We start from the raw sequence: 27,351 nt of genomic DNA on the forward strand, positions 1-27,351 counted from the left end.
TCTCAATTGAGTGCCTCTTCAGATATATGGCTGTGTACGTGGGAATGAAAGTCTTTCACAAAAACTGACTCAATATTGATTTATTTATTATTCCAAAAAGATTTTACATGATTCAAGTTTTTTAAGTGGTTCATTCGGTGATTATCCAGTCAGAAAGCTTAATTAAAGAGCTTTGTGAACTCAGTAAAATTCGACAATATGGCATGCCAGGTTTTTATGGTTTTCTAGTTTTTACTTTATTTGGTTGATAAATTGAATTGGTTGAAAATAAATGATAGTTTTGAACCAATCCAGTAGCATTATGTGAAGAAGAGGTTTAGTTTGATGATGCCACCCTAATTACACCCAAAGGTTTGCACACAACTCTTCAAACATGAATTCAACACAATAAATAAATGAATAAAATGTTTGTGCACATTTGAGTACAGAAATAAATCTGCAAGAGTTCATGCTACACGACCTTTACTACTGAACATATCCACAGTGCAATCATTTTTTGGTGACCTTTTCCTTATGTTCCTGCTGGGGCCCTAGATGCATTACACATTCAGTTTGCAAGCCTGGCCCCTCTGTCTATACCAGTCGCATTTCCATTCCCTTCCCCTCCTTCACTCCTTCCTTCCTCCCTCTGTTTTTAAGCCCTCTCTTTCTTTGCCTCATTGTTCGCTAGGGCCCGTTGGAGGTGGCCCAAGTCTTCCTGAATGAGATCCCAGCCGACCCCAAGCTCTTCCGTCACCACAACAAGCTGCGCCTGTGTTTCAAAGAGTTCATAATGAGGTAAGTTCAAAGGGACCCCATCTATTATAAAATATGCACTACGACATCCCTTCAAGGTCAAGGTTATTCAGGCAGGGCAATTTTCTTTTTTTCTTTTAGGCTTTTTTAGACAGGAGAGGACAATGTGAAATGGGGGATGTGAGAGGGGAGGACATACAGTAAATAGTCGGAGTCTGGATTCAAACTCGCGACACAGCGGTTGGCTGCACTCGGAGCCTGGCATTTGTGCCTTAACCACTGCTCACGCTGATGAATACAAGGGAATATTTAGGCATGACCAATAAAACAACTTTGGGAACAAATCTAATTGCTCAGACTACTGGAATACTTTTCTATAAAATCTATAAATAATTGCAGATTTTGCCATTTTGTATTTGCACCAACTCAAATTATTAGAGTGCAATACACATATTGTGCCGCCTTAATAAAAACACACTCCTGGTCAGAATTTATTCATAAGAAAATAGTCAATAGCCATTGTTTCGAGACACATATTTTCTGGAAGTGAATTCAACATTTGGGAGGCATATCATACCCGAATGAGGCGTCACTTTGTCTGGTCCAAACTCTAGGAACCAGTAGCAGCTGATCTCGGGGGCCGACGGGTCTTGTAAGGCGTTAGCAGTTGGAGCTCCACCGTTTCAAAGATTTGTGGCCTAATAAAAGACTTTTGAGATTGAATTCTATGAGGGACTGGAAGCCATTGCAACGTTCTTAATATTGGGATGATATGATTTCTTTTCAGGTACGACCCTGGTGTATGTTACCCTCTGTATTAGCGGTAGCTGTGCGAGGGGTGACTTTCTGAGACCCGTGAACAGCAATGGCAGGCCCCTTTTAAAATCTACTGTAAACCTAAAAAGAGTTTTGACCAACACGTGCATTTCTTCATATTGTTACTGAGCCTGGCGCAGAGAGAGTGGGTGGAAGTAAGGAACAATTGCTCAAAGAGTTTTCAGAGCAGAGGAGGTTTTCTAAAGATTTGAAGTGACAAAGCCTTTAGGATTTTGTAATGTGTATGCAATTACTGGCATTAGTGTGGGAAGAAGAAAGAGCAGCCAGGAGTCCAAAAATACGATATTCCAAATCACTGTTTCTTGATATTTATTTATTTCTTTACTGTATAGGGTTTACGCAAGGTTTTTTATTTTTCTGCTGGTCGTTAGCGATATTCTTATTTTCGTTCAAAGTCACTGGACAAGTTGCAGTTTAGCCAGTTGTTCAAGGCGTGAATATACCTGCCTGTTTTCGTCATGGATGAAAGTATCTTTTATGTTGAAATAAAGCTAGTTGCAGGTTAAAACACAAACCACTTCCCCAACCTTAACCGTAATCCTGTTCTTAAACGTCATCAGTTCAAAAAACCAACCTCAGCAGATCAGGAATTGGGAATAGAACTCCAGGGTAGATACCGGTATATGAAGGAAGCGGGGCCAAAATGCAGTTCTTACCTATTTACTAAATGCAGATCTTGCGTGATTAAAAGATGAATTATAATCTGCTCGTTATTATTATCAATTTAGTGTTGTTGATTTTCACTTTAGCAAGTTTTAGATTTATTTATTATTCTGGTGCTCATCTGCTTGGAGATGTTGTTGCTGCTTTGCCTGTGATGTTCCAGACTAGGGCATTACACATCTAATCCATCTTGCACTTGTTCACATTTACAGGTGTTTTTTTAAGTACAAATACCTTGGAAAAACCTGCATTGTGACTCTGTGCGGGCTCGTCCTGACCTCACCGTCACCTGCTTGTGTCTGTGGAGATAAATACGTTAAATGCCATAACGTTGAACATTCAGGCGAAGCAATAACAGCACCACAGAGACAACCAGAAAAAAGTGACATAGCGCTCCTTTAAGTACACATAAAGGCTTACATTTCAGATATTTTTTTCTTTGATCTTTCTTACTTTTTAGAGGGAATGTGTGGATTAATTGCCTTCTACAAATCAAAAACGGCTAATTTGCACGCCGCCGCACAGCACAACAGAGGCAGAAGGCCCAGTGGACATCAAACATTTTAAAATGCAAAGGTTTATTTTTTTTTCCCCAGGACTGAATTTAATATTTATCACATAATTTAAAAGTGCCCCCTCACACATTTTGTTTGTGGAATGCTCATTTTTGTAATAGCTGTGAGCGTATGTGCCTGTGCGTGCTTTCATCTCACGGGCAGGTTATGTTTGCCTACAGAAGCTGGTTTCCATTTTCCCGGCCTCGTGTCACATTCCCGCTTGCGTGATTGCTACAAGCAGGTTGACAAATATTTACTGTAATTTCAGATAGGTTTGTTTTCTGTCCTAAATCCGTGGCAAACTGACGCCGGACCCTCTGAATGCCAATGTTTGTCCGAATGAACGGTTCTAAAGAGTGGCTCCCGAGTCACGCGCTTTACAGGCCAATTTGAGATTGACTAAAGAATAACTGTCGTTCTGCTGGGAGCAATTGTTATTTTCCAAGATGTGGGGAAAGTGACAGTATTGATTCAACATATATAATAAAAAGAAGAAAATCGAAAAGGACAATTTGCGAAAGATGAACTTGATCATTATTCGAGACTACGCCCTTCAAACGGCTATTACTACTAATACTCTCTCTACTCCATCTATTGTTATGGGGCTGCAGAATGTTTAGATATTTTTTTGATTTCAGAATAAAATTACTAGAAAAGTTTACTGTTTACACATGTTGTCCTTCCACAGTATAAACAGACATTATATTTGTCCATTCATTACTGCTTCAGCCTTTATTACACACATCTTTAATCTCCTTTCAAGTTGTTTCCCTTTGACCCCGTTGTCCTAATGCTTCTCTTCCTTGTACTTACCGTTTCCGGACATTTCCATATTAGCTCCTTGAAAAGCCTGCGACATAAACTTGACATGTGTTAGCAATCAGCCCCGTCTATTGGATTTCCTGCAGTCTCGACTTTGCCCATTATGATGTGAATACTGGGACACTGGTCTGTAAGGAGACCCCATACCCACTGGAAAATTATTCTTTTTTGGGTTTATTTTTCATTTTTATTAGAAGTTGCTTTTGTGAGAGCTAAAGGAACTAAAGACTAAAGAGCTTGCAGAGCATAACCGAATATGACGTTTGATTGAATGAATAATAACTACAATTTGAAACTTGTCACCGATACAATTGTAAGCCATTATTATTAATATTAATATTACATTAAGCAAAAGGGAGAACGCAGCGTTTATACCAAATGAAAGTTTGGCAATCTACGCAAGAATTCTATAGTGTGCTGTTCAAAATACATGTCAAACCTGCCTCGTAGTTGGTATAAATGTGGCGTGGATATGAAGCATAGTTTTGCTTTGTGTTTCTTATAGGTGTGGAGAGGCAGTGGAGAAGAATAAGCACTTAATCACCTCAGACCAGAAAGAGTACCAGCAAGAACTGAAAAAGAACTACAACCGTCTAAGAGAAAACCTGAGGCCGATGCTGGAGAGGAAGATTCCAGAGCTCTACAAACCCATCATCAGGCCGCGACTGGAAAACAGGTAAACATCGAGGTAACAGCCAATAGTATCTGACCAGGGCTGAGAAAACACACGCCATCGATCTTTCCATCACTGCTATGATTGCAACACCAACCCAAAGTGAGAACAAATGGATCCATCTATTCCCCGTGTCACCTTTGCAAGTATTGATGGCCGAAGCAAAACAAGTGACCACAGGAAAAACGGTTTGCAGCTACTTTTGCTAAACTTTTAAAGCTTGCAACCATGTTATAATGTCATCAAAAACAGGAGTCGTTTTGTGTCAGTTTGCTCGCAGAAGTCTCAATGATGTTCTAATGATTTTTGAGCTCACAAGTGGCGAGGATCTCTCGCTGATCTATTTGAGGCTGACAGTTCATGTTTTTAGCATAATTTGGATTATTTCAGTCCCAAATATTGTTAGAGAGCGGTGCAGGAGCCAGGTGCGTTAGGAGGAGCCAGGTGCGTGAGGAGGAGCTAGGTGCGTTAGGAGGAGCCAGGTGCGTTAGGAGGAGCCAGGTGCGTTAGGAGGAGCCAGGTGCGTTAGGAGGAGCCAGGTGCGTTAGGAGGAGCCAGGTGCGTGAGGAGGAGCTAGGTGCGTGAGGAGGAGCCAGGTGCGTGAGGAGGAGCCAGGTGCGGGAGGAGGAGTCAGGTGCGTTAGGAGGAGCCAGGTGCGTTAAGAGGAGCCAGGTGCGTTAGGAGGAGCCAGGTGCGTTAGGAGGAGCCAGGTGCGGGAGGAGGAGCCAGGTGCGGGAGGAGGAGCCAGGTGCGGGAGGAGGAGCCAGGTGCGGGAGGAGGAGCCAGGTGCGGGAGGAGGAGCCAGGTGCGGGGAGGAGCCGGGTGCGTGGTGCGGGGGGGAGCCGGGTGCGAGGTGCGGGGGGGAGCCGGGTGCGAGGTGCGGGGGGGAGCCGGGTGCGGGGGGCTACCTGAATTTTCTCCATATCACATTCAGTTAAAAAATTAAATAAAAAGTAATGTAAAGGTCGGCAAGAGTATTTAAAATTCAAGAATTATGAATTATATATGACACAAGAAGACTTTTGTAACCAGTACACTTTAATTACATTTTCAAATAAAGTGAATTTATACAACACCTAAAATAGAAATTCCATGTATCTTGGCTTCTCAACATCTCAACGTCTAACTGCTTGTCTTCCTCTTCCCCACCTGTGTCTCCTTCTCCCATTACTCACTGCCTATCACGATCATCCCTCTCCCTCATCTCCACTCTCCTGTCCTCTCCGGCTCAAAGGGATTCCTTCAAACGCCTGAGTTTCCGCCGGGCTGCCGAGGAAAACTCGTGAGACGCCGCGGAAAAGCTCTGAAGAGGGGAACGAGACACGAATCGCGCCGCCGAGGAAGAAACGGAAAAGAAACGAGGAGATGAAACAAGCCCGTGATAAACTCCTGCAGAATAATACTTCCATAATGGCAAACTCATGATCATGTCCTCAATAATCGAGTACTTTGTGTAATCTGTTGTAATCTCACGGTTACTATTGCAGAAGAATAGTTTTGAAAGCGGTGCATAGGGGGGTTCATCCAATGTCATAAAATGTACTTTCACACCAGGTCCAACCTAAGATCATGTGTTGCCTTCCGAATATCACAGATTCAAACCTGGACTGTATGAAGTCTAAATTATGGCTCGGCTTGATCTAAAATGAGACTAAACCACAGATAAGGTGGCTCTAAATTGGACACAAATATTAATAGATTTGTCTTTTGATAAATAAATAAGATCAAATATGATACTTAGGACAGATCAGAATTCTATGATTACATTTGAATTAAAACCAAATGCAAAGATTTTGACATTGTTTATTGTTAATATCTCTAATTACTGGGTTTATCGACATGAAAAATTGGCATTACAATACCATTAAAACATCAAAATGATGGCATTATTTAAAGGGCTTTTGTCACAAGTTGATAATGGCAGATCTGTCTCTCTTAGTTAAAAGTTAAAAAGTGAATTGGTCATAGTGCTCAAGGCCGTGCCCTCCCATCTGAACTTATGACATCATATTCAAGAACAATGTAAACACAACCTATTCACAGCCAAATCATCGAACGCTGTATCTTTCACAATCTTATCCTGATACTGCAGCACAGGATTGTACATTTTCCTTTTTGTGAATATGTATTGCTTCTAAAATACAGAAGATGTTGGTGTTGTACTGTACTACTAAAGGCACTTTGTATTGATAATGGATGATTTTGCTGTGCCGTGTGCCTCTGGAAATTCAGCTTTGGGCATTTGAACATAATGTATGCTGGAGAGGCCGAAGGCAGAGGTGGAGGATTGTACAGGAAAAACACAGATACAAATTTCCTTTGTCAAATTTGAGCACCATTCCCATTAATTTTAGTTTGCCAGGGCTTTAAAGTGTTTGTTGCAGAATAACGTTGCGGATAAAGACTCATCTCTACCACCTAATCCTTATTTCATATTTTGTACAGAGAAAATAGTTTGTTTACAAAGATTTATGAAAGTATTTTTATTTGACCATATTTTAGCTATAAAGGAATGACAATAATTACAGTACAGTACAATATTATCCAGTAATCTCATTGTTTCAGTAACTTTTTGTAAATAAGCCACATTCAGCAACACCAGTGCCAAACTTCCTTTGTTACTTAAGGTCTGATAATAAATTGTGTTTATTAAAGTGAATTATGTTAGTTTTGTTTCTCAAGAACATTCCAGACTGAGTAATTTCACCTTTGAACTAGTCACATTTTTGTGTAAAAGGTAAAGAGCTGCATTTACTAATACTCAATCTTCCTAATTGTGCTTCCAGGTACAACACATTTTAGTACAGAGTGTTATAACCTTTAAAGACTGCTGAGTATTATGTGTTTTATTTTATTCCAATTGAAACTATTTGAAAAGCGCACACAATGTTATGTACAGACATTTTGTGATTGGCACTTGGATTTGTATTTCATGTTCTTATTCGTCAGTTTGTATGTCTTATGTTGTATTTTAATATACCCTTTTAACATGTCTGTACAGTGATGAAAGCAGCTAAATAAAATTTTATTTATGCACAGTTCAATGTCTTTTTATTATAGCCAGAAGTTAGTCCAATTAGTGGTCCAAGAAATTAATTTATGAGTAAAATGTATTTGGGGAAAATAATGCTCAAGTGAGAGTAACTGTAAGGTAACATCTGATATTTTGTTTTTATTAGAAGTTGATTTTTTGCGAGGACAAAATCTTAAATCTAAATCTACTAAATCTGGTAGTTTCAAAGTATGCAGACCACAAAAACTAGGAGAGTTACCATAAACACTTGTTAAAATTATTGAATATTGTCTTGTAGTTACTCAACTTATAGTTACTCACAGCTCAAGTAGGATTGCCATTACTTAAATAAATAGTAAAATAATAGGTAATATTTTGATTAAAAAGTTATTTCCCCACCTCTGATTATATAGCCAAGGTCTGGTGAGTTAAATATAGTTATAGTATATATATATATATATATATATATATATATAAACATAAATGTATATAAACAAAAATGTGTCGAAAGTGGGCTATGTTTATTTAATATATTGAAACAATCAAATTAAACAGTCTCTTTTTAAATAGCATCTCAAACTGTAGTTCAAGTGGCCGTCTAGGGACTACACATTAGAGGGGGAGAAGAACAAAAAAACTACAACATTTTTCATTGTCGCAATGTGATGACGACATCACCCCTGGCCACGGACACCGGTGATTTTGAGAAGGAAAAAGTGGAGGCAGAATCCCAGCGGTGAGTCTCTGATGTAGAGAATACATCCACATTAAATAAGATGTTTAAGATATTTATACGTTTACGGACCCCGCCTGGTCGTAGCTTTAACGGGAACTGAAACGACAATGTGCTGTTACGTGAAGTTATGTGACGTGACTCTTGTAAAGTACAGGAGCTTTCCAGTTGTTTTGAATTTATCACGTGATACTCCCTCGTGCGTCACACCCGTGCTCCTAATTAGCAATTCACGTTCTAATTGACGCTAAATTAAATAGAATTGTAGGATAAATATGCTAATTTGTTATTTGTGTGTGTTTTAAGGTTAATGGAAATTATGGTAGTCTATCATTCTTTTGTGGATTAATACAGTAAATAAAAGTTTAAACAAACTATAATAACTATATATCTCGTGTGTTTGTAGCTGGTTTGCCAACATGGAGGCGGACACAGAGCTGGACCCGGACACCGATGACCTCCCTCTCAGAGCCAACACCAAACACATCCTGGTCCGGCACTATGTTCTGGACCTGACTGTTCACTTTGACAGAAGAGTGATCAGTGGAAATGTGGTGCTATTTCTGGAGCCTGCAGGTGGAGAGGCTGGAGAAGAAGATGGAGAAGAAGATGGAGATGGAGAAGAAGATGGAGATGGAGAAGGAGATGGAAAAGAGGCTGGAGGAGGGGCTGGAGGAGGGGCTGGAGGAGAGGCTGGAGGAGAGGCTGGAGGAGGGGCTGGAGGAGAGACAGAAGGAGAGACAGTAACGGGGGCTGATGGACAGAGAGCTGATTCAGCTGAAGGTGGAGTGGAGCAGTCCAGAGCTTCCAGGAAAACGGGTACATTTATAACCTATGGCATTGGTTCTTTAACCTAGTCACTACAGTGTTCAAGTCACTGAATGTACATGTACCGGACACACTGTATGTATTCAGGAAAATACTCATTTTATTTAGTAGTATTCACTATACAGAATACAGTTATTGGAGATACATTACAGTATTTCCATGCGGTCTTCAAATTGTATGGCATAAATTCAAAATAGAAAATGTGTGGTTGGTTCATTTGCAACACGGTGCAACAATTTTATACTATAAAAATAATTCAAGTTGAAAAAAAAAAAGTATTCAGAATAAAATACTGTAATTGGACCAACATAACAATGTTACTAAATACAATTTAAAGCCAGTATCTGGAGGAATGCAGGTATGAATGCAGTATTTCAAAGTACTCTTCCCATCACTGACTATGTAATATATGTCCAACTGCTTCATTCAGTTATTGGAAGGATCATTAGTATTTTACAAAAGCATTTTATTTTATTCATCAAATTCTATGATTTACTCTCCCTCTCCAAAAACAAAGTCTCCACCTGGATTCAACTAAGCAAATACAGTTGGTCTGAGCCTCCTACTGGAGAACTGCTGCAGGTCTTTCAGCTGCAACACGGTAATTAAACCCGATTGATGCAGTGAGCGTCTTCTCATTTCTGAAACAACTATGTGAAAAGACAAATCCCGTGGTTATGGAAAGATGTCAGTATGTTTGAGAAGGGTAATTATTGGCATCAAGCAGAGAAAACATCTGAACCCCAGTGAGAGTGTTTGGGATGAGCTGGAGAAGGCTTTGTGCAGTTAGAAAAATAACACAACACTGGATGGAAATAAATCTATGAATATTACATAAGCTTATTGAAACTATGCCACAGAATGTGTGCTGTAATCAAAGCTTAAGACAGTGCTTCGAAATATTAGAGCGTGTGCCCCTTTTTATGTGGCAACCTTTTACTTTTGGACAGGCAGTGCATCTCTCAATTTACATATATACATAACTAAAGTACACACAGGAAAGCCAATCAAAGTACCCCAGTAAGTTCTAGTACTGATGCCTTTGATTTGTGGTTGTAAGCTAATATTGTAGCCATAGCTGATGAATGAAATGTCTTGCCCAAGGACACAGCAATGTAGGGCAGTTTTTCATAAGGAACCATACAATTAATCAAACAATCAAAATTGTCAAAAAAAAATTGCAAAGTCATCCAGCCCTTATACTACAAGTTGCATTCAGCCATCTTATTATTACTATGATGGGGGACTTTGCCATTAATGAGCTGACATTGATGGTGTGACTTCTGCTCTGGTTTCAGCGTCTTCACACTCGTGGGAAAGCGGCGGTGACGGGGAGGAGTTCACCTTGCTGCTGGACTGCTGTGACCTCTCGGTGTCAAAGGTGGAGGAAGTGGACATAACCACCGTGTTGGGCTTGTCTGGGTCTTTGGAGCAGACAGACGGGGTCACACCTCTCAGCCCAGGGTCCACGCTCGCTCACAGACTCGTGTCCATGCCGCCCCAGAGCTGGAGAGAGCAGCATCGGCTCTACTCTGAGTGCAGCCGGGCCGCTGCGGTGCGGGAGGAAGGGCCGCTGTGGTTTTGCACTGACCGATGGAGTCTGCAGGTGTTCATAAGCCTTTTACGCGAGTGATCTCAGAGTTTCTTTGTTAAATATTTAAGTTTTCTGTGTCCTCGATTATGAAATGGACAGTTCTAATTGTACAAATCAGTTGTTGATTTAAAATATCTGTACCTGGCAGATATCTAGAAAATACACTTGAAATCGACTGATGTATCGGTTGGATATTTAAATCACCAGCATTGAATGATATTTTGTTTCAGCTGACCAGCTGCAAATTCACAAAGTTTAACTCTTAAGTATGAAGAGAGCTCTGCACAAAATGTGATTACACTGCTCTATTATTGGTTAGCTGGTTAGTAGTCAATAATACTACTAACCAGTGGATGTCTAAATAATTTAAAATTCAAAGATACTGGTAGAATGAATCGGCAGCTCTAGGTTCTAGCTTTACTAACATTGGCCATGAAAATCTAAACCATGAGTTGTAAACTGCAGCATTTTTTTTTAAATGAAATTAAACTGAAGACAATTACTTATCAATTATAAAAGGCATTTTGTCCAAATGACCCCAATGCTGGATGAGAACAATATGGAATCAACTGCAGTAACTTTCCCAGTTAGTTGTTTTTTCATTTTCTCATAAAATAACACATACAATGTGAAGTTTCCAGGGTTTTCTATGACATGATGTTCAGTTTTTTACAGCTTTTAGATTGTATCAAGTGTGTTGCATATAAAGCTTTAGTAATCTATTGTCAGGCATCACAGGGATTGTCACAAATCTGACATGGTTTTCCTACAGGTGAGGAAAAGAGGAGTCTTATCACCACAGCAGTTCCCGCGAGCTCTGAGGATCTTCTATGAGACCAGACCAACAGGAGGCTCTGTGAGGTGGACCCGCGATCAGGACAAAAGGTCTGTGTCTGCCCTCGGGTGCAGCTGTGCTTGCACCATATGTGTTATACATGAAGAATATATGTGCAAGTACTACCAATTAAGTCACTTGTATCAGAAAAAACGCAATAAAGTTTCTGAATGACATATCCTGCTGACAAAAACTGTGAATTTGCCTTTTATAAACTGCAATATAGAGGAAAAAAAAGTGTACCGTATTTTCCGCACCATAAGGCGCACTTAAAAGCCTTTAATTTTCTCAAAAAACAAACCTTATAATCCAGTAATATCTCGAAGCAACTGCCAAAAGATTACAAAGGAAAGCTGGCAACTTACTGCGCATACTGCATTAATAAACTTCAACTGACCAACATATCTGACCGCTTCGTTTCGCTTAATGCACCTTATAGTCTGGTGCGCTTTATTTATGAAAAATGATCGAAAATAGACCATTCATTGACAGTGCGCTTTAAAATCCAGTGTGCCTTATAGTGCGGAAATTACGGTATTCTATTCAGTATGAAAATCCAATCCAAATTTTGCGTTATGGACATGCGTACATTCCGGTCAGGCACAAGTCAATCATGTGCACTGCTTTGGGATCATATTTTATAGGTAGTATCATTTGTCCTGGGGTTAAGGTAGTGAGAATTCAGACCAGAGTTTATTTGGAACTGCTAACCCAAAGTGTACAGCTCACATTTTCCTCATGTCTGGTGACTTTTAAATACAAATTCTTCACAAACAGACCTGCGGCGATTGTGCTGTTGTCATGTCTCTGTGTCTGTGGGTTTACCATTGTTTACTCTCACAGATCTTGTGTGTACACCGCTGGTTCTCCCATCAACAACCGCGCACTGTTCCCGTGCCAGGAGCCTCCCGTTGCCATGTCGACGTGGCAGGCTGCAGTGAGGGCCCCTGGCGAGTGTGTGGTTCTGATGAGTGGAGAGGAGCAGGCGGTGCCCAGGCAAGAGATTAATACAGGTGAGGCTTTTATGGTTAGGATTGTTGGAGAGTTAAATGACACACATTATGCATTATTTGTAACAGTACCTTTTGCTTTGGCGTCTCATGTTCTAGAACTTAAAACAATGTATGTTTTCCATTCATTTGCACTCCCTCATCTGGATTTGCTGTTTTTTGAGGGAATTACCATAAAAAACAAAAGCTAGCCATTAAGCAACATAGTCTGGGATGCTAATACCATTAGCCATTAACCATTCAATTGTAATGAATGTATTTTTATGGCAGAAATGCTCAGAACTAGTTTAGCGATGATTTATGTATTTAAAATCAGTGCAGGAGACTACTTTTGACGTCTAACTGAGAGTTTTCTTATGTTTTAAATGAGAGGATGTCGTAAACAGGATTTATAAATCAAGTATGAATAAAGTAAAATTTTTAAACTATTTTAACATGGTTAAAAAAATGAAATTTTGCATAATATGTGTGGGAGTGAGACAGTAATTCAGCAAATTGTCAGAACCAGGATTTGACTTCAGTCAAAGCTTTTGTGCTGCAACTGGGGGTAGAAGATAATAAGACAAAAATGAATACCTCTGTTTTTGTTTTACGTTTTTTTAACATCCCCATGACAACATTCAGTCAATGTTAGAGCAATCCAACAGAAATGTGTATTAATGTGCCTTTAAATTATGTTTGAGGCACAACATGTGAATGGAGTGTAATGTAAACGTGCGAAAATATCACTTTAACACTTAATCAAAACTGTAAACTTGATATTCTGATTTTGCAAATCTTCTTAACAACCATTGCAATTTTATCCATCTCATGATAATATGTGGATGATAAACATCCTCTTGAATTAGTAAATGGTATGTTATTCAATAGTGCATGAATTCACAAATCTAGCCATAGGAACAGTAAAGGAACAAGTTCATTTGAATGAAATCTGTTGATTCTTTACTTTTTTAAGCATCAAGGCTCAGAGCAGTTTCAGTAATACTTTCTATGGTACAGTTTGTTGTGGAGTTGATGTATTGCATGTGCCACCTGCATTTGACCAGAGCCCGCAAGAAAGTGGTCACTTCACAAGAAAGTAGAGTTTTATGGCCCATAGGCTTTATTGGACAGGACATTGTGAAATAGGGAGGAGACTGGCGAAGGACATTGCAGCAAATTGTCAGAGCCACATATGACGCCGTGGCCTGTCCACATGGCAGGCTGTGTGCTAACCACTTGACCACTGAGCGGCACTGAGCCCACACATTCTAAACGTTTAATTAGTAGTGCATTCCAAATTAGCTTGCACGCACACTACTGTCCTCAAAGAATTGAATTTAAATGTGCTAAACATGTCAGTAAATCTTACATTTCAGAAAGTGGACAAATGCAACAGATGTTTTCTTCTACACATTGCACTCAAGTGTTTTTGTCTGTCACGTTCTCCCCCTGACGGTGCATTGTTCCGGTCTCTGCAGGCTTCTTTATCTGGTCTTATTATGTGACTATGCCCATGCCGGCCTCCACCTTGGCACTGGCAGTGGGCCATTGGCACCTGGTCCCCACAGTCCTTCCCTGTGGGTCAGATTCAGACAGAAGTGAGTCTGTGGACAAACCCAGGGCTGGAAGCTGCGAGTTGTCTCAGACTCGACCAGACCAAGGCAGCAGCGACGCATCGGACTTACCGCTTCAAACTGCCAGGTATTTTATGACTTTTCTTATACCGTGAGAAGAGTTGTACTTCTGCAGACTGTTATTAACCTGATTGCGCTCCTTCAAATTCCACACTGAAAGTTCCTTTGATCCAACCCAAAAAAAGACGATGGAAATACAAGTGGGCTGCAGCACTTTATGTACTTTTACAGCTACATTAAAACTCAGAAATGTCCATTACATTCTACAGTTGAATTTTTGAGTCTCAAGTTGCCTCGTCTATATATTTTATAGAGGTACAGATTGTAGAGTGCCAAGGATCATTGGAGCAGCCGCGCCACAGACCAGGGTTAAGCTCAGGTCTCAGGAGCAGGAGGTTGGCAGCTGCTGCAGTGGTTTCCAGTAAACCTGCTCCTCCCTCACGGTTTTTCCTCCAACAGAAGTCCAGCCGCACTACACCACTGCCACCAAAACGCTTCCTCTACAACGAGGGCTTTATTTTCACCCAACATCTGACAAGAAACTCTGAATAGCTCTGATTAAAGAATTTGACTTTGTTCTTTGTCTGCACCTCAATATTTCGGAGGTCACTGTGGTCAGCATTTGTGACGTAAATACTTATTTCCATCTTTCATTTCCCGTATTGGCATTGGCTTAAAGGTAATAGATGTAGCATGGGCTCCCACGGGTAGAAAAACTGCAATACAATCACAACTGAACCCTAACTGAACATGGGCATAAAGATAATTAAGTGGACACAAAGTGGTGCAAATATTTGACATTTGTCGTAACATTGGGCAAGTATATAAAAAAAGGCACCGATATATTGTTCATTGCTTGACGTTATATCACGGAGAGCCTTTTTGAGTTTATTTCAGACTGGTTTTAATGAAGCGTTCATTCTGCTTTCTGCTTGACTGTGAATAAATAATCATCACAATTGCCAGTAAAATACTACCTACATACTAAGTCACATAGACACTTACTGGTTGACTTTTTCCATTGTTCCTAGTTTTGAAAAAGATCATTCAATGCGTCCTGATTATTAACCTCGGAGTAAACCTTTCTAATCTACCGCAGTGGAGACCAGACCACCCGCTCCGCGTTCACATTCTGCCACTTTTCCCTGGAGGATGAGGAGCCAGCGCTAACTGATTATTCAGGCCCAATGGATGACTGCATCTCCTGTTCCCATGGCGACTACCCCTGCCGATTCATCGAGCAGCGGGCCATGTCCCAGCGGGAGATTCCTCACCGCGTGTTTGCCCCCGCCTGCCTGCTGCAAAGGGCCCAGGTAAAGCTCTGAGACTGGAGGAGAATTTATTTATGCAGGCCCTCACAGAAGGCGTTTACTTCAGTACACAGGGCAGCATAGTATATGGATGTAACTATCCAAATCTCACAAGTGCTTGATAACATGTATGTATTCATGTTGTCTGCATGATATGGCACAGAGGATCATGGCCTATGTTGTTCCCTCTGTTGCTGCAACAAAACAATGCATTTAAGCAAATACTCGCAATTTTCCACCTTCCCCTTTACGGGACATCTCCATAAATGTAATCACAATAGATGGTCCTGACTATAGGAGAGCTACAGTTCACATTGCATGCTATGTCTTCTAAAAAAAACTAACCAATTTAACATCTGCATTCTGCAACATAACAGCAAATTCTACCACAACATTCTGGCCTTCCTTCCTCAGTGTTAATCTATGTGCATATTGTTGTGAACGAAACTATTTTGGATTGAATTTGAAGCAGTTTGCCTTCATATAAAAAATATTGGTACAATCTTTTGGTTTTCTCTTGTAGTTGGTCTTAAATCTTCTGCCTCAGTGTTTGGCTGCTGCTCACACTGTTCTGGGAGTTCATCCATTTTCTCGCCTTGATGTTCTCATTGTCCCTTCTGGATTCTCCAGTCTGGGCATGGCCAGGTATGCATGCAAACACACACACACACACACACCACACACACGGGTTAATCACGTCAATTCATTACTGTACTTTTCAATTTGCAATTTCAAATAGTGGCATTTTTATTATATATATATATATATATATATATATATATATATATATATATTATTTTACTTTATTCATATGTGAAGTTTTTTTGAGGATGCCATGTACATAGGTCTTCCAGGGAGTTCCCTCAATGTAATTTGCAGATTGACCACAGCTAATCTGCTTTCAAAAAGGCTAAGCAATTGAAACCTCTAAACCAAACACTCGGTAGACAAGAGGCCTTTCAAGTTGCTCTTTCTTTAACTGTCCCGCCGCCCCTCCTTCATCTTTCTTCCGTAACGTTGCCCCTGCCTGATCCCAGTTCCAAAACTCACAGCCCTTTTTTTACAACAAAACTTAAAGGTCCCATCCAGCTCCTGCTTGTAGAGCTGTCAAATGAATTCCTATATAGACTCATCATAAGGGGTGGATAATATTGACAAACTATTTCCTCAATTTTATTTTGTGACAGACCGACTCAGTGTAAGAAGAGAAATGTCATGTTCCATGTTCGTAGATTTCACAGCTGTTTTAAAGTTGAGGTTAAGCGTAATGGTACATTTTATTATTGTCCCATTTGACCCATCCTTCAGTGCCGCTGGGAGAAACTGTCAGGAGCTGTGGACATTACAGTATTTTTTTGTTTGTTTTGTTTTTCTAAATGTCCAAAAGTGAATATTTTACATGACCACACATTTTAAATACACATTTAATACTGAAATAATGAAATAAATTTATTTATTTCCACTTTTGGTAATGGTAATACTATGACTTGGAGGCAGATACCATTTGTGAGAAAATACATTTGACATTAAATTACATTTTACGCTTTATAAAATGTTAGATTGTAAAGCGCAAAACTAAAATCTCAGTGATACTGTACCTTATGGTGCATAGTAGCAATTACTACATTAAAGGCGCAATGGACGATTTTTTCGGCGATCTGAGAACTCAGGTGGGAGTGCGCATGCGCACTCTCCCGTGTGGACTGATACAACACACACGTGCGTTTGTTTATTAGCGCGACGGATCGCATCGTTTCTCTTGTCTCCCGTAGATTTCCGTTTTTTATGAGTCATCTCGAACAGTCTTTCTCCGTCTTCATTTTGTCCCGTACACTGAGGGAACTATATTATGATAGATCAATGCGCTTAGACACGCGGAACCGTGCTGCTCTCGGGGGACGAGCCACACGTGGCTGCAGGTGAGCGGTAGGTGCGTTTTATGGTTGATACGTGGCAGGACTAATCGGCAGGACTAAAATTTGGGCCAAAAAAATCGTCCATTCAACCTTTTAAGAGAAAATAAAAACACAAACAATTGTTGGTTCCATAAAACGGTACGGACTGCACTAAAGCCTCTGGTATAAGAAGATCCACTTTTGTCTTGTTTAACCTCCTGACAGCCCTTTACGGGAGGCTTCAGAAGCCTTTTGAAAGAAGCAAAGCAGAGATCACACAGTCACTTTCCCTGACGCTGCCATGATCACGTCTGAGGTGCACACACCTGCTACGCCGTATCTACAGCGTAAACAGTGAAACTAATGACGTAGTCATTTTTCTTGGGATTTGATTGGCTAAAGATTTCCACTGCTTTTCTACCAGGCTCATGGGCGATTTTCAAACCGCCCACGACATACGTTGAAAAGAGATGCAGGCTGCGGTTCAAAGTAGTAGTAAATAAAAAATAATTGTATATACATTATTATTTATTTTACATATTTAAACTAATAATAAAATAAAATCATTCTGAACAAATTATATTGTTTTTAGATTGAAAGGAGGGGCGTCGCCCCATCGCCCTTAATGGATCAGCTGCCTCTGCTATGGTGCATGTTTTGGGTTGATGGAGGAAACCAGAGTACCTAAAGGAAACCCACCCAGAGCATGCATGTTTGCATGCGAAACATGCAAACTCCACACAGAAAGGCAGCCCAAGAATCTACCCATCTTGCTATATGGCGAGAGTACTAACCACTCAGTTGATAAAACGCTGCTGATGTTATGGATTTGATGTGGCCGCCAAAGTTAAATTCTGAGTCCATTATTACCCCTAAATTTCTACCTTGATTTGTAGGTTTTAGAGCGAGAGACTGGAGGTGACTGCTAACACTTTCTCTTTGTTTCTGTGGGCCAAAGACGATGATTTCAGTCTTGTCTTGAGTTCAGCTGGAGAACTTTGTAGTAATACATCTACACACTGATCTGCTGAATGAAGTGACCAAATCCACTGGTACTGTATTCACTGGCCGTCAGTGAAGCATTGATCTGAGTGTCTTCTGCGTAATTGTGGTTGGACACTTTGCTATTGGTATCTACTGACCTAGTAGCATATACAGGATAAATAGAACGGGTCCAAGGATTGACGTCTGGGGCATCCCACATGTCAAGGCTATGCGGTCTGAGCGACAGTTACCAATCTCAAAAAAGTACTCCCTGTCTCCTTGATGGGACCTGAACCAATTTAGGTCAGAGCCAGTGATGCCCACCCAGTCCTTAAGTCTCTGTAAAAGTGAGTAAATAAGACATTTTGCCTGTATCAGCACTCAGTACAGATGGATATCATTTGTTACTTTATAGGAGCAGTCTCAGTGGTGCGATGTGGTCTAAAGACAGACTGGAAAGCATCCTGAAGTCCTGATTTGGTCCTGGCCTCATCCAGGTTTAGTTGCAGGTTTAGTTCCAATTTTAATATGATGTTTGTACAAGTACCTGTCTATAATTTCACCCTCAAATTTAAGAAACATTTATTTTATATACAAGTTGGTGTAGTCCCTCATTCGTCCAGGAGTGTTCCGTTGTAGAAAAAGATTCAGTTGTAGTCATTTGGACACCGTTTTTATGAAAAACAAGATGTTTCAAGTTTCATCCAAAAGTCAATCTCAATCTGCAGATCTAGTCTGAGAACTCTGATATTAATCCTACTCTGAGCTGCGTAAACCCTGCCCACCTGGAAGAGCCTCCCTTATAAAAGCCTGATCTGTTTTTCTTAAGTTTCCCCTGAAACTAATCTTTTTTCTTACCTAACAATCCTGTAATGGGCCATAGAAATCCTATTTTTTAGCTGACGGCAGCTTCCTCATGATTACCGGTAGCATCTGACTGGTCTGAGCTAATCCTACCCCATGGCTTCAAAATGTCATTGTATATTACTGGTATATTGAACCACACACCTTCATTTCTGTTTAAAGAAGGATTCTCTTTTTAACAAAAATGAAAGAGTGGTCTGTGGCTTTTAGATTCAGATGCACGGTGCGCTGTAGTCCTGAATTCGCATGCCTTCTGTGTTGATACAGACTTTTGTTAGGTGGCTGTTAAGTCTCACTTTTGCAATGCTCTTTACAACATTCTTTACTGCATTGGATTGAATATACTACATTGCTCTGTATTTTATATAGAATATATTTTTTTAGAGAGTACATTTTTCCTGTACGATCTGGATGCAGTTGGTGCTGTTTTAAAAGTTCACAAAAACTTTTCTGGTGGTGTCTGCAACCTTTTTACCTTCTTTTTTATATCACTTCAGGTAATACAACTCGAGTTAGTTTGATGGCCAGAAACCATATTACATACTTTCTGGGCAAGATGATTAACCAATCAAGCAACTTTGTAGGACCCTAAAGAAAAAGCATTCAACTTGTTCAATGCTTTTTCTGTACCTTCTGTTTTGTATCCTTTGTATTCCTATCTGCCAAGACACCAATAATGAAAGTGGAAGTGTATTTCATAACCAAAGTTTGCCAGAGAAATATAATTTTGGTTTTATTATGTTGAATCCCATCCATGTCTTGCCTTAGTATCTGTGGTCTCATGACACAATCTTTTTCTCTCAGCTTTTCTCTGGAGAAAAGTGACACAGACAGGAAATGAGCTCACAGCGGTGTTTTTCACAGAAAAGCATTGACCTGCTCAAGTTCACCCTTTCACACACTTATTGTTGTGTGATACTTTTGGTCAAATTAACCATTATGGTTATATTTATACATAATGGTAATGTTATAACACAAAAGCTTTATTTAAATAATTTGAAAGTTGCACTGCCCCTTCAGATAAAACATTTGCTTTTCAATGTTTGTGGTTGACCCTTTTAGAAATCCTTTTATTCTTGAGAACAAATTGTGGCTACTCTACACAAGCAGCCAGTGGATGTTTTCCTTACCTCAGCCACTGTTTTAACTGGTGTTGCATGAACATGACACAGGAGATTTAGTGTCTTCATTAAGTCTCAGCCCACACCTGCTTTGCCTCAGACCATAAAACTCCACATGGGTCACAGTCACACATGAAGACTCGATGTCCTCTCGATGCGGGTGGCTCTGTTCGACTGAACCCCCTCTCAAAAACCACAGGAGGGGAGCGAGGTCAACCCTAATGGAGGTGGCACTTGAGCGGTAGATGAGACGGAATGGGGTTCACCACTGACCCCCAGGATGTGGGAGAGGATGTGCAGATTATTCCAAGCAACAAAAGCCATTAGCTGCTGGAAGGACTTCACAGACTGGCGCTATTTAATCTGGAGATTGGGAAGTTTGCGAGCCCCACTCTTTGGAACCAAGCCAAGCACGTTTTTATATGTAGTATGTGTGTGCGCAGTGCCCCAATAGAGGGGGTTAGTAGCTAAAATTGTACTCAAATACAGTTACAATTATTCAAGCACACGTACAAAGGGTAAAGTATTATTTGGGGAAATTGGTACTCAAATAAATATGAGTAAGAGACGGCAACAAGATGTTAAAAAGATCATGTTAAATTGTGTAGACCATCAAAAAGAAACTTTCTTCGCTTAAACACTCAAAGAGGGAAGATTAACTAAAACTATAACTCAAGTAAGAGTACTATTAATACCCTGCAACAATACGGAGTAGAAGTATGGTGTCTAAAGAACTACTTCTCTGGCCCCCGTGGAGACAGCAGGAGGGAGAGCGATATATGAAAACAATAGGAGGGCAGGGAGGATTTGTGTCGGTGTGAAGTTTTTCTTCTAAGATACAGAGCAGGAGGGCGGGAAACCTAAGATTAAGAAGTCAAGGAAGGGTAGTTTCCAGGGCGGACGGCAGGCTTCCAGACACAGGCCAAGAGCAAGTCAGCAGTTTAAAAGAACAGTTCAGACAAGTAAAGTTTGTTTAATGTTATCTGACAGGGAGGACACACTTTCATGTGTCAGCGGTATCCTTTTGCTCTTCAGCCAGCCATACCTAAGATCAACTAGAGAAACATAGCACCAAGAAAAAATATAAGTCACAATATATCTTAGGAACAATTTTTATTTATTTTTTGTCAATTTGTAATGCAAAAATATGTTATTTCAATTTTATGTACTTTTCGGACTTTAAATCGCTACTTTTTTACATTTGACACACTGTTGGATACGTCAGTGGAATCACTGACGTCCAGTTATCTTCTGCCATATTGAAATGAGACTTTCTTGGCCAGACCTGACTCGCGAGTCAAAAGAAAACATGTGCATCACTACCGTGGACCATATTTCTGTGTCATGTTATAATGTTATAACGTAACACTCACTCGATAAGTACAAGCTCAGGAGCAGATGAACCAGATGGTGAAGACACAGACACGGTTAAATCAGCTCACAGTCATCAAAGACAGAGGGATTTGTTCTTTGTGTGTTAAACTTCAAATGCTGTGTGTTTTATTACAATCCAACTCATATTCACTGATAAATTGGTCTAATTAGTACCCGTTAAAAGACGCATCACTACCGCTTATGTGTAAATATCTCATGTTACAACGTGGACACCTGCGGTTTATTGACAGGTGCGGCCCATATATGTACAAGTTCTATTTTCTACGTAAATTTCGTGCACACGGCTTTTATTCTGGAGCGCTGTATAGCCTGAAAAGTACGGTACTCCATAAAAGTAAAATGTTATCACATAACCCTAGTCACATAGTAGATTAATGGTTATGTATTAGACAACGATAGGAACATTAAAGATTTTACTGGTGTCTGGTCATGGTGTCAATAATCATACTCGTAAAATTGTGATTTTTCTTCTCACAATAATCACACCCAGTATACATTTGTCAATTTTCATTTGATGCCTTAATGAACTAAGACAAATTAATTGCACTATGCACACCTAATGATGCATAATGAACTAAACATTAAGAGTATGATTAATGTGGCTTATTGCACTTGTGTAAATGTCAGATCTTGTCAGAAGAAAAGAATGGAGCAGGGGGGAAAAAACGCTGCTAGTACTAGCATAATAGACATAAATAGACAAACAAACAACTTGGTCAGTTTCTAATGACTTCCTTAACTTCTTTTTGTAACATCTTAATTGACTCTGTATTTGAGCTTAGCATCTGTAATACCGGTAACTGGAATCATGGCTCAATTTGTTTTCAACCTGGAGAGACTCGAATAAAGGCAAAATGCAATGGAAGATAATAAATGGAATGGATAAATATATGAGGCTTGGCGCTTAGACCCCAGCAAGGAACGTTGAGCGATGCGCAGATGGTGCGGAGCAGTATATGATAGGAATCTTTCCCCGGAGCCTGGACACTGGTATACACTACTACGGTGAAAATAATAAAACCTGAAAGAAAATAAGACTCAAAATATGGTGAGAGGTCCAAAGGTGGTGCTGGGGTGGAGGACTGCGCAAGCTTAACTACTGAATGGAGAGCATACCATTGCTAAGCAGGGCGGTTAAGTTGTGTGAGTTGCGGCTGCCCACAAGCCCGAAGGTTCACAAGTCCGAAGGTTCACAAAGTCCGAAGGTTCACAAGTCCAAAGGTTCACAAGTCCGAAGGTTCACAAAGTCCGAAGGTTCACAAGTCCGAAGGTTCACAAAGTCCGAAGGTTCACAAAGTCCGAAGGTTCACAAAGTCCGAAGGTTCACAAGTCCGAAGGTTCACAAAGTCCGAAGGTTCACAAGTCCGAAGGTTCACAAGTCCGAAGGTTCACAAGTCCGAAGGTTCACAAGTCCGAAGGTTCACAAGTCCGAAGGTTCACAAAGTCCGAAGGTTCACAAAGTCCGAAGGTTCACAAAGTCCGAAGGTTCACAAAGTCCGAAGGTTCACAAGTCCGAAGGTTCACAAAGTCCGAAGGTTCACAAAGTCCGAAGGTTCACAAAGTCCGAAGGTTCACAAAGTCCGAAGGTTCACAAAGTCCGAAGGTTCACAAAGTCCGAAGGTTCACAAAGTCCGAAGGTTCACAAGTCCGAAGGTTCACAAAGTCCGAAGGTTCACAAGTCCGAAGGGTCACAAAGTCCGAAGGTTCACAAAGTCCGAAGGTTCACAAAGTCCGAAGGTTCACAAAGTCCGAAGGTTCACAAGTCCGAAGGTTCACAAAGTCCGAAGGTTCACAAGTCCGAAGGTTCACAAGTCCGAAGGTTCACAAAGTCCGAAGGTTCACAAAGTCCGAAGGTTCACAAAGTCCGAAGGTTCACAAAGTCCGAAGGTTCACAAGTCCGAAGGTTCACAAGTCCGAAGGTTAGGGGTTAGGGGTTAGTGGTTAGGGGTTAGGACTTGTGAACCTTCAGACTTGTGGGGTAGAACCGTGCATCAGGCATCAGGGATAGTGTTCCAGGCTGAAACTTGGCTATAGCTTCACCACAAATGAATTCCCCAAGACCAAATGTAGTTTGGTTAAACACTGATATTGTGGCTCTTAGCTGCTGTGCGTGATCAAAGGGGCAGACGCACTGAAAGAGCTCATAAAAACCATTGGGGGTTTCCTCCTCTTCTTCCTCCTCCTCTGTTTTTTGACGCACTTTATTGTTCCCAGTGAGAAAACTGGCTGCACTGTGTCCATATAGAGCATTTGTCTGCTTTGTCAATCGCTCTGCCAGTAATACTCAGCTGTAATAAGAAATGCACATAAAATAGCCATGGAAGAACTTGAAATAATGTTTTGGTTGTTAATTGGTATTCTTTTGGAATACCAGATATCTATATCTCATTTTTATAAAATGTTTTGTGTTTGGCTGAAAGAAAAGGCTTGATTAAATGGGCAATTAAATGTAGGTCCAAATCTGTCTCTAGATATCTGCATCAACATTGGCAGATGTCTGCGTACTCCCAGAGATGCAAGTGTGTTGCTGAATTCAATTAGAAATTGTTGGATTTGAATGTGATTTCTATGAATGGGGAAATAGGGTTTTATGATTCTATTCACCCTTATGAAAGTGGACATGCTCTGCCTAAAGTCTTTATGTGATACTGGGATAAAAACGTGTGGCCATCAACTGTGGAATAAATGTCATGTTATTCAAGGGCCAGTAAGAAGTGTAGGAAGCCCCCATAACTAGAGGTGCTTCGATCGATCGGCTGCCGATAATGGCAAAAATCACGTGATCAGTCACACAGATCACACTTTACATTGTCATCACATTTGTCTTGACGTACCTGTAAATTACAGTAGTGTTGTTTTAAGCTCCTTTTGTTAAAACGCGCTCTGATGTGACCCTTTAAGTCCCGATGTATCCACCATCTGCTGTCGCTTGCACCTCGCCTGCTCCCGGAGCGGACAACAACATGGAGCAACTTAGCAGGAAGTTAGCAGGAGACCTCATAGTTCTGTGCATGTGTAACACTATGAGCTCTCCCGCTAGTCTTCTGGTTTAAAACATGGGAGTGTCTACAGAGCCGCGGCGCACGGCCGAAACTGCCATGTTATTTTTTGCCGCGGCTCCTGAAACTGCTGCGCTATTTGACCGCACCGTTTTAGACCGCGCCGGGTTAGGGTTGGGGTTAGGGCCAGTTTTAGGATTAGGGTTAGGGTTAGCCATGAGGCTATATGGCCGTGCCGCGGCTCCTGAAACTGCTGGGCCATTTGACCGCGCCGCGGCTCTGTAGCCACGGCCCTAAAATGTGTTGTCTATCAGCCATATGAAGTAACACGCTCAGACTGAGCCAAATGGATTTCCAATGTATCCACAGAACGCACCGACGGCACTCATTTACAGGTACACACACTTTTGGGATTTACTCATTAAAAAGTTTGAAAGTGGCACCTCACAAACTATACCTGTAGTTGTCCTCGCTGCACACTTCTGCATGTTTTCCTTCCTCAAACTGTCCAAACGGCTCAGAGGAGGAAAGCCTGCTCCTATATCCTCTCTCTTTGGCTGCACATGCGGACATGAACAGCACAAGTATTCATTTAACTCGCGCGGTTAATTGATGAGCAGAAGCACATTAATGCCTAAAATGGCCATGGAAACTCCGTCGATCCTATAAACTAGATAGATTTGGTTGAATTTCATATTATCAAAAGCCTTTTTTTTTTAAATAAGTTATGTATAATTAATATAAAATTATTTTGACGCGAAGTTGATGTGATCAGTATCGGAATGTAGAGAACATTTAATGGGAAAGCATCAAAACCGTTCCTTGGGCACAGAATTTTTTGCCTTACAAACGTCTTAAAGGTACACCATGTAATCTTTCTGGTAGAGAGTCCCCCAATCTTCTTATTTTCATGTAGATTTCATTGTTTTGCCTGGAAGATTGTGGAATGAGTTATCCCTGCACATTAGGCAAGTTGATTATTTTTTTTGTTTTTAAAGCTGAACTAAATAAGAATTTTACCTTTCCTATCAACGCAAAGTTCTGCTTTAAATCACTTCTTAAAACGCATTTGTTTGTTTTTTTAACTCATTTGAGGCCTTGACGTTTACGGTTTCAGAAGTTGTGTTACTCAGTTATGTTTCATCTTCGTGTATGGCACTTTGGTTAACTTTGTTGTTTTTTATTGTTTAATAAATGAATTGGAATTGGAATGTTGGAAAACAAATGTTCATTTTTCCCTCTGTTATTCTGCTATTGATCTACTGTGTCCAAGGTATTTCCTTTGTGGAAAATAAAGTTTTTTTCTGAAAATAAATAAACAATTTTGTACTTGTGTACTGGTATTACTAAAAGGTGCTTGGTCTGACTAAAAAGGACCTGCCACAGAACAGAAGTCCCCTAACTGTGACCCAAGTCCCTATAGGTAGAAGGCAAGGAAAAAGGCTCTACAGTGCAAAATAAAATCGAATGTGCTTTAAGAGAATCTCCCAGCCCATATTATTTTTTTAAGATTGTTTGCATGAGTTCTACACTTTAACATTTGTCTCCTTCAGTTTAATCACATTGTGGCATCTGACCTACGTCACTGCCTGGGCCTGGGAGTGACAGGAAAGGCAAAGCATTTCCTTTGGGTCTTTGAAGCTGGGCCTGAGCATCTTTTTGCAGTGACTGTGTACGCACGGCTAATCAGAGAGCGCAGAGCTTGCCAAATGAGGACATGTCTAACCATGTGTCGCACAGTGTTTCCTGCTTTCAACTCTTGAGTGTTGAAACTCCATGAGGGCCATGTGGGCTGTGAGTGCTGCTGTGGACTGGCAGATTCCTGTGCTTGTATTCAATGAATGCTGGTATTGTTCGCTGGGTGATGTAAGGATGTGTTTGCAGAAGGGTGACATCAGATGGAACGCTACAGATGCTGTTTGTCCATAGACACTGCTGCACTGCTGTTGACACACATTACAAATGCATGTTCTTGTTTTAAATGAGGTGGCGAAGTTGATGGCAGTTGGTTCTTATGGTTACTATGGAAGGATTTTCCTCTGCATTTGTGAAGGTTTCAAGTACTTTCTCATACAATGAACCTATTATTTTTATAATTTGGAAATATACCATGCTAGCTAAGTGTACACGATTGTCATGATGGGCTGCATTGTGAACGTTTTCCCAGAAATAAGTGCAAAGTTATAAAATACATGGGAAACCACTTGTTTCAGTAAATAAAACGGTGCAAGTATTTTTCAATTCAAGTTTTTATATTATACAATGTTTTTTCTTCATCCAAGACCTCATCAGACCATTATTATTATTATGTCTGCACTTTAATTGCCTTCTCCACTCTGCTTCTGTTAATACGGTTGGAACTGGAATTATTTTTTTCTAATAGGGACCATGCATAGTAATAATGTGTAACATTTGAATGACAGATTATTTTATAGATAATTATAGTTCCATTCTCCAAAAACACAAAGCTTCAGGGTTGTCAAAAGTATTAAAAATCAGATACTTATTAATTCTAAAACTAATATCAAAACTAGATACTCACTTGAACAAGTATCATTGTCATAAATATGTTTAGAATAATTTTGAGCTTCAGGTCAACTGCTCTCCACCCGCACCATAAATGGTGTTGGTGAAGCACTACTTTCCTCTCCTAAGACGGTTTGCAATTTCTTTGAGGCCCACCAATAGTCTTCCTCCATGGCCTCCCCAAACTCCCAGTTCCCAGCCCAGAGTTTTTGCCTCTGCTACAGCACGAACTGCGGTGCGCTTGGCCAACCGATACCTGCCAACTGCCTCAGTAGTTCCCTAAGCCAACCAGGCCTCCTTCTTTTGCCTGACCGCATCCCTTACTTCCGGTGTCCACCACC

General features: G+C 40.5%; 2 protein-coding genes across 2 annotated transcripts in view; both read left to right on the top strand.

The window, feature by feature from the left end:
* dock8 (dedicator of cytokinesis 8) overlaps window positions 1-7,326 on the top strand; it is a 93,338-nt gene extending 86,012 nt beyond the window's left edge. Inside the window, exons 46-48 of the mRNA XM_072433122.1 lie at window positions 671-777; window positions 4,120-4,290; window positions 5,522-7,326. Of these exons, the coding sequence (XP_072289223.1) occupies window positions 671-777; window positions 4,120-4,290; window positions 5,522-5,573 (330 nt within the window). The 3' untranslated portion in view covers window positions 5,574-7,326. The remainder of the gene's footprint in view (window positions 1-670; window positions 778-4,119; window positions 4,291-5,521) is intronic.
* Window positions 7,327-8,686: 1,360 nt separating this feature from the next.
* aopep (aminopeptidase O (putative)) overlaps window positions 8,687-27,351 on the top strand; it is a 155,670-nt gene continuing 137,005 nt past the window's right edge. The window contains exons 1-7 of the mRNA XM_072433120.1: window positions 8,687-8,852; window positions 10,160-10,467; window positions 11,228-11,340; window positions 12,134-12,303; window positions 13,761-13,983; window positions 15,016-15,229; window positions 15,750-15,871. Coding sequence (XP_072289221.1) covers window positions 10,354-10,467; window positions 11,228-11,340; window positions 12,134-12,303; window positions 13,761-13,983; window positions 15,016-15,229; window positions 15,750-15,871 — 956 coding nt within the window. The 5' untranslated portion in view covers window positions 8,687-8,852; window positions 10,160-10,353. The remainder of the gene's footprint in view (window positions 8,853-10,159; window positions 10,468-11,227; window positions 11,341-12,133; window positions 12,304-13,760; window positions 13,984-15,015; window positions 15,230-15,749; window positions 15,872-27,351) is intronic.

The sequence above is a fragment of the Eucyclogobius newberryi genome, unplaced genomic scaffold (assembly GCF_026437365.1).
Source record: "Eucyclogobius newberryi isolate DKJ021-1_F unplaced genomic scaffold, fEucNew1.0.hap1 SCAF_6, whole genome shotgun sequence".
Classification (NCBI taxonomy): Eukaryota; Metazoa; Chordata; class Actinopteri; order Gobiiformes; family Gobiidae; genus Eucyclogobius; species Eucyclogobius newberryi.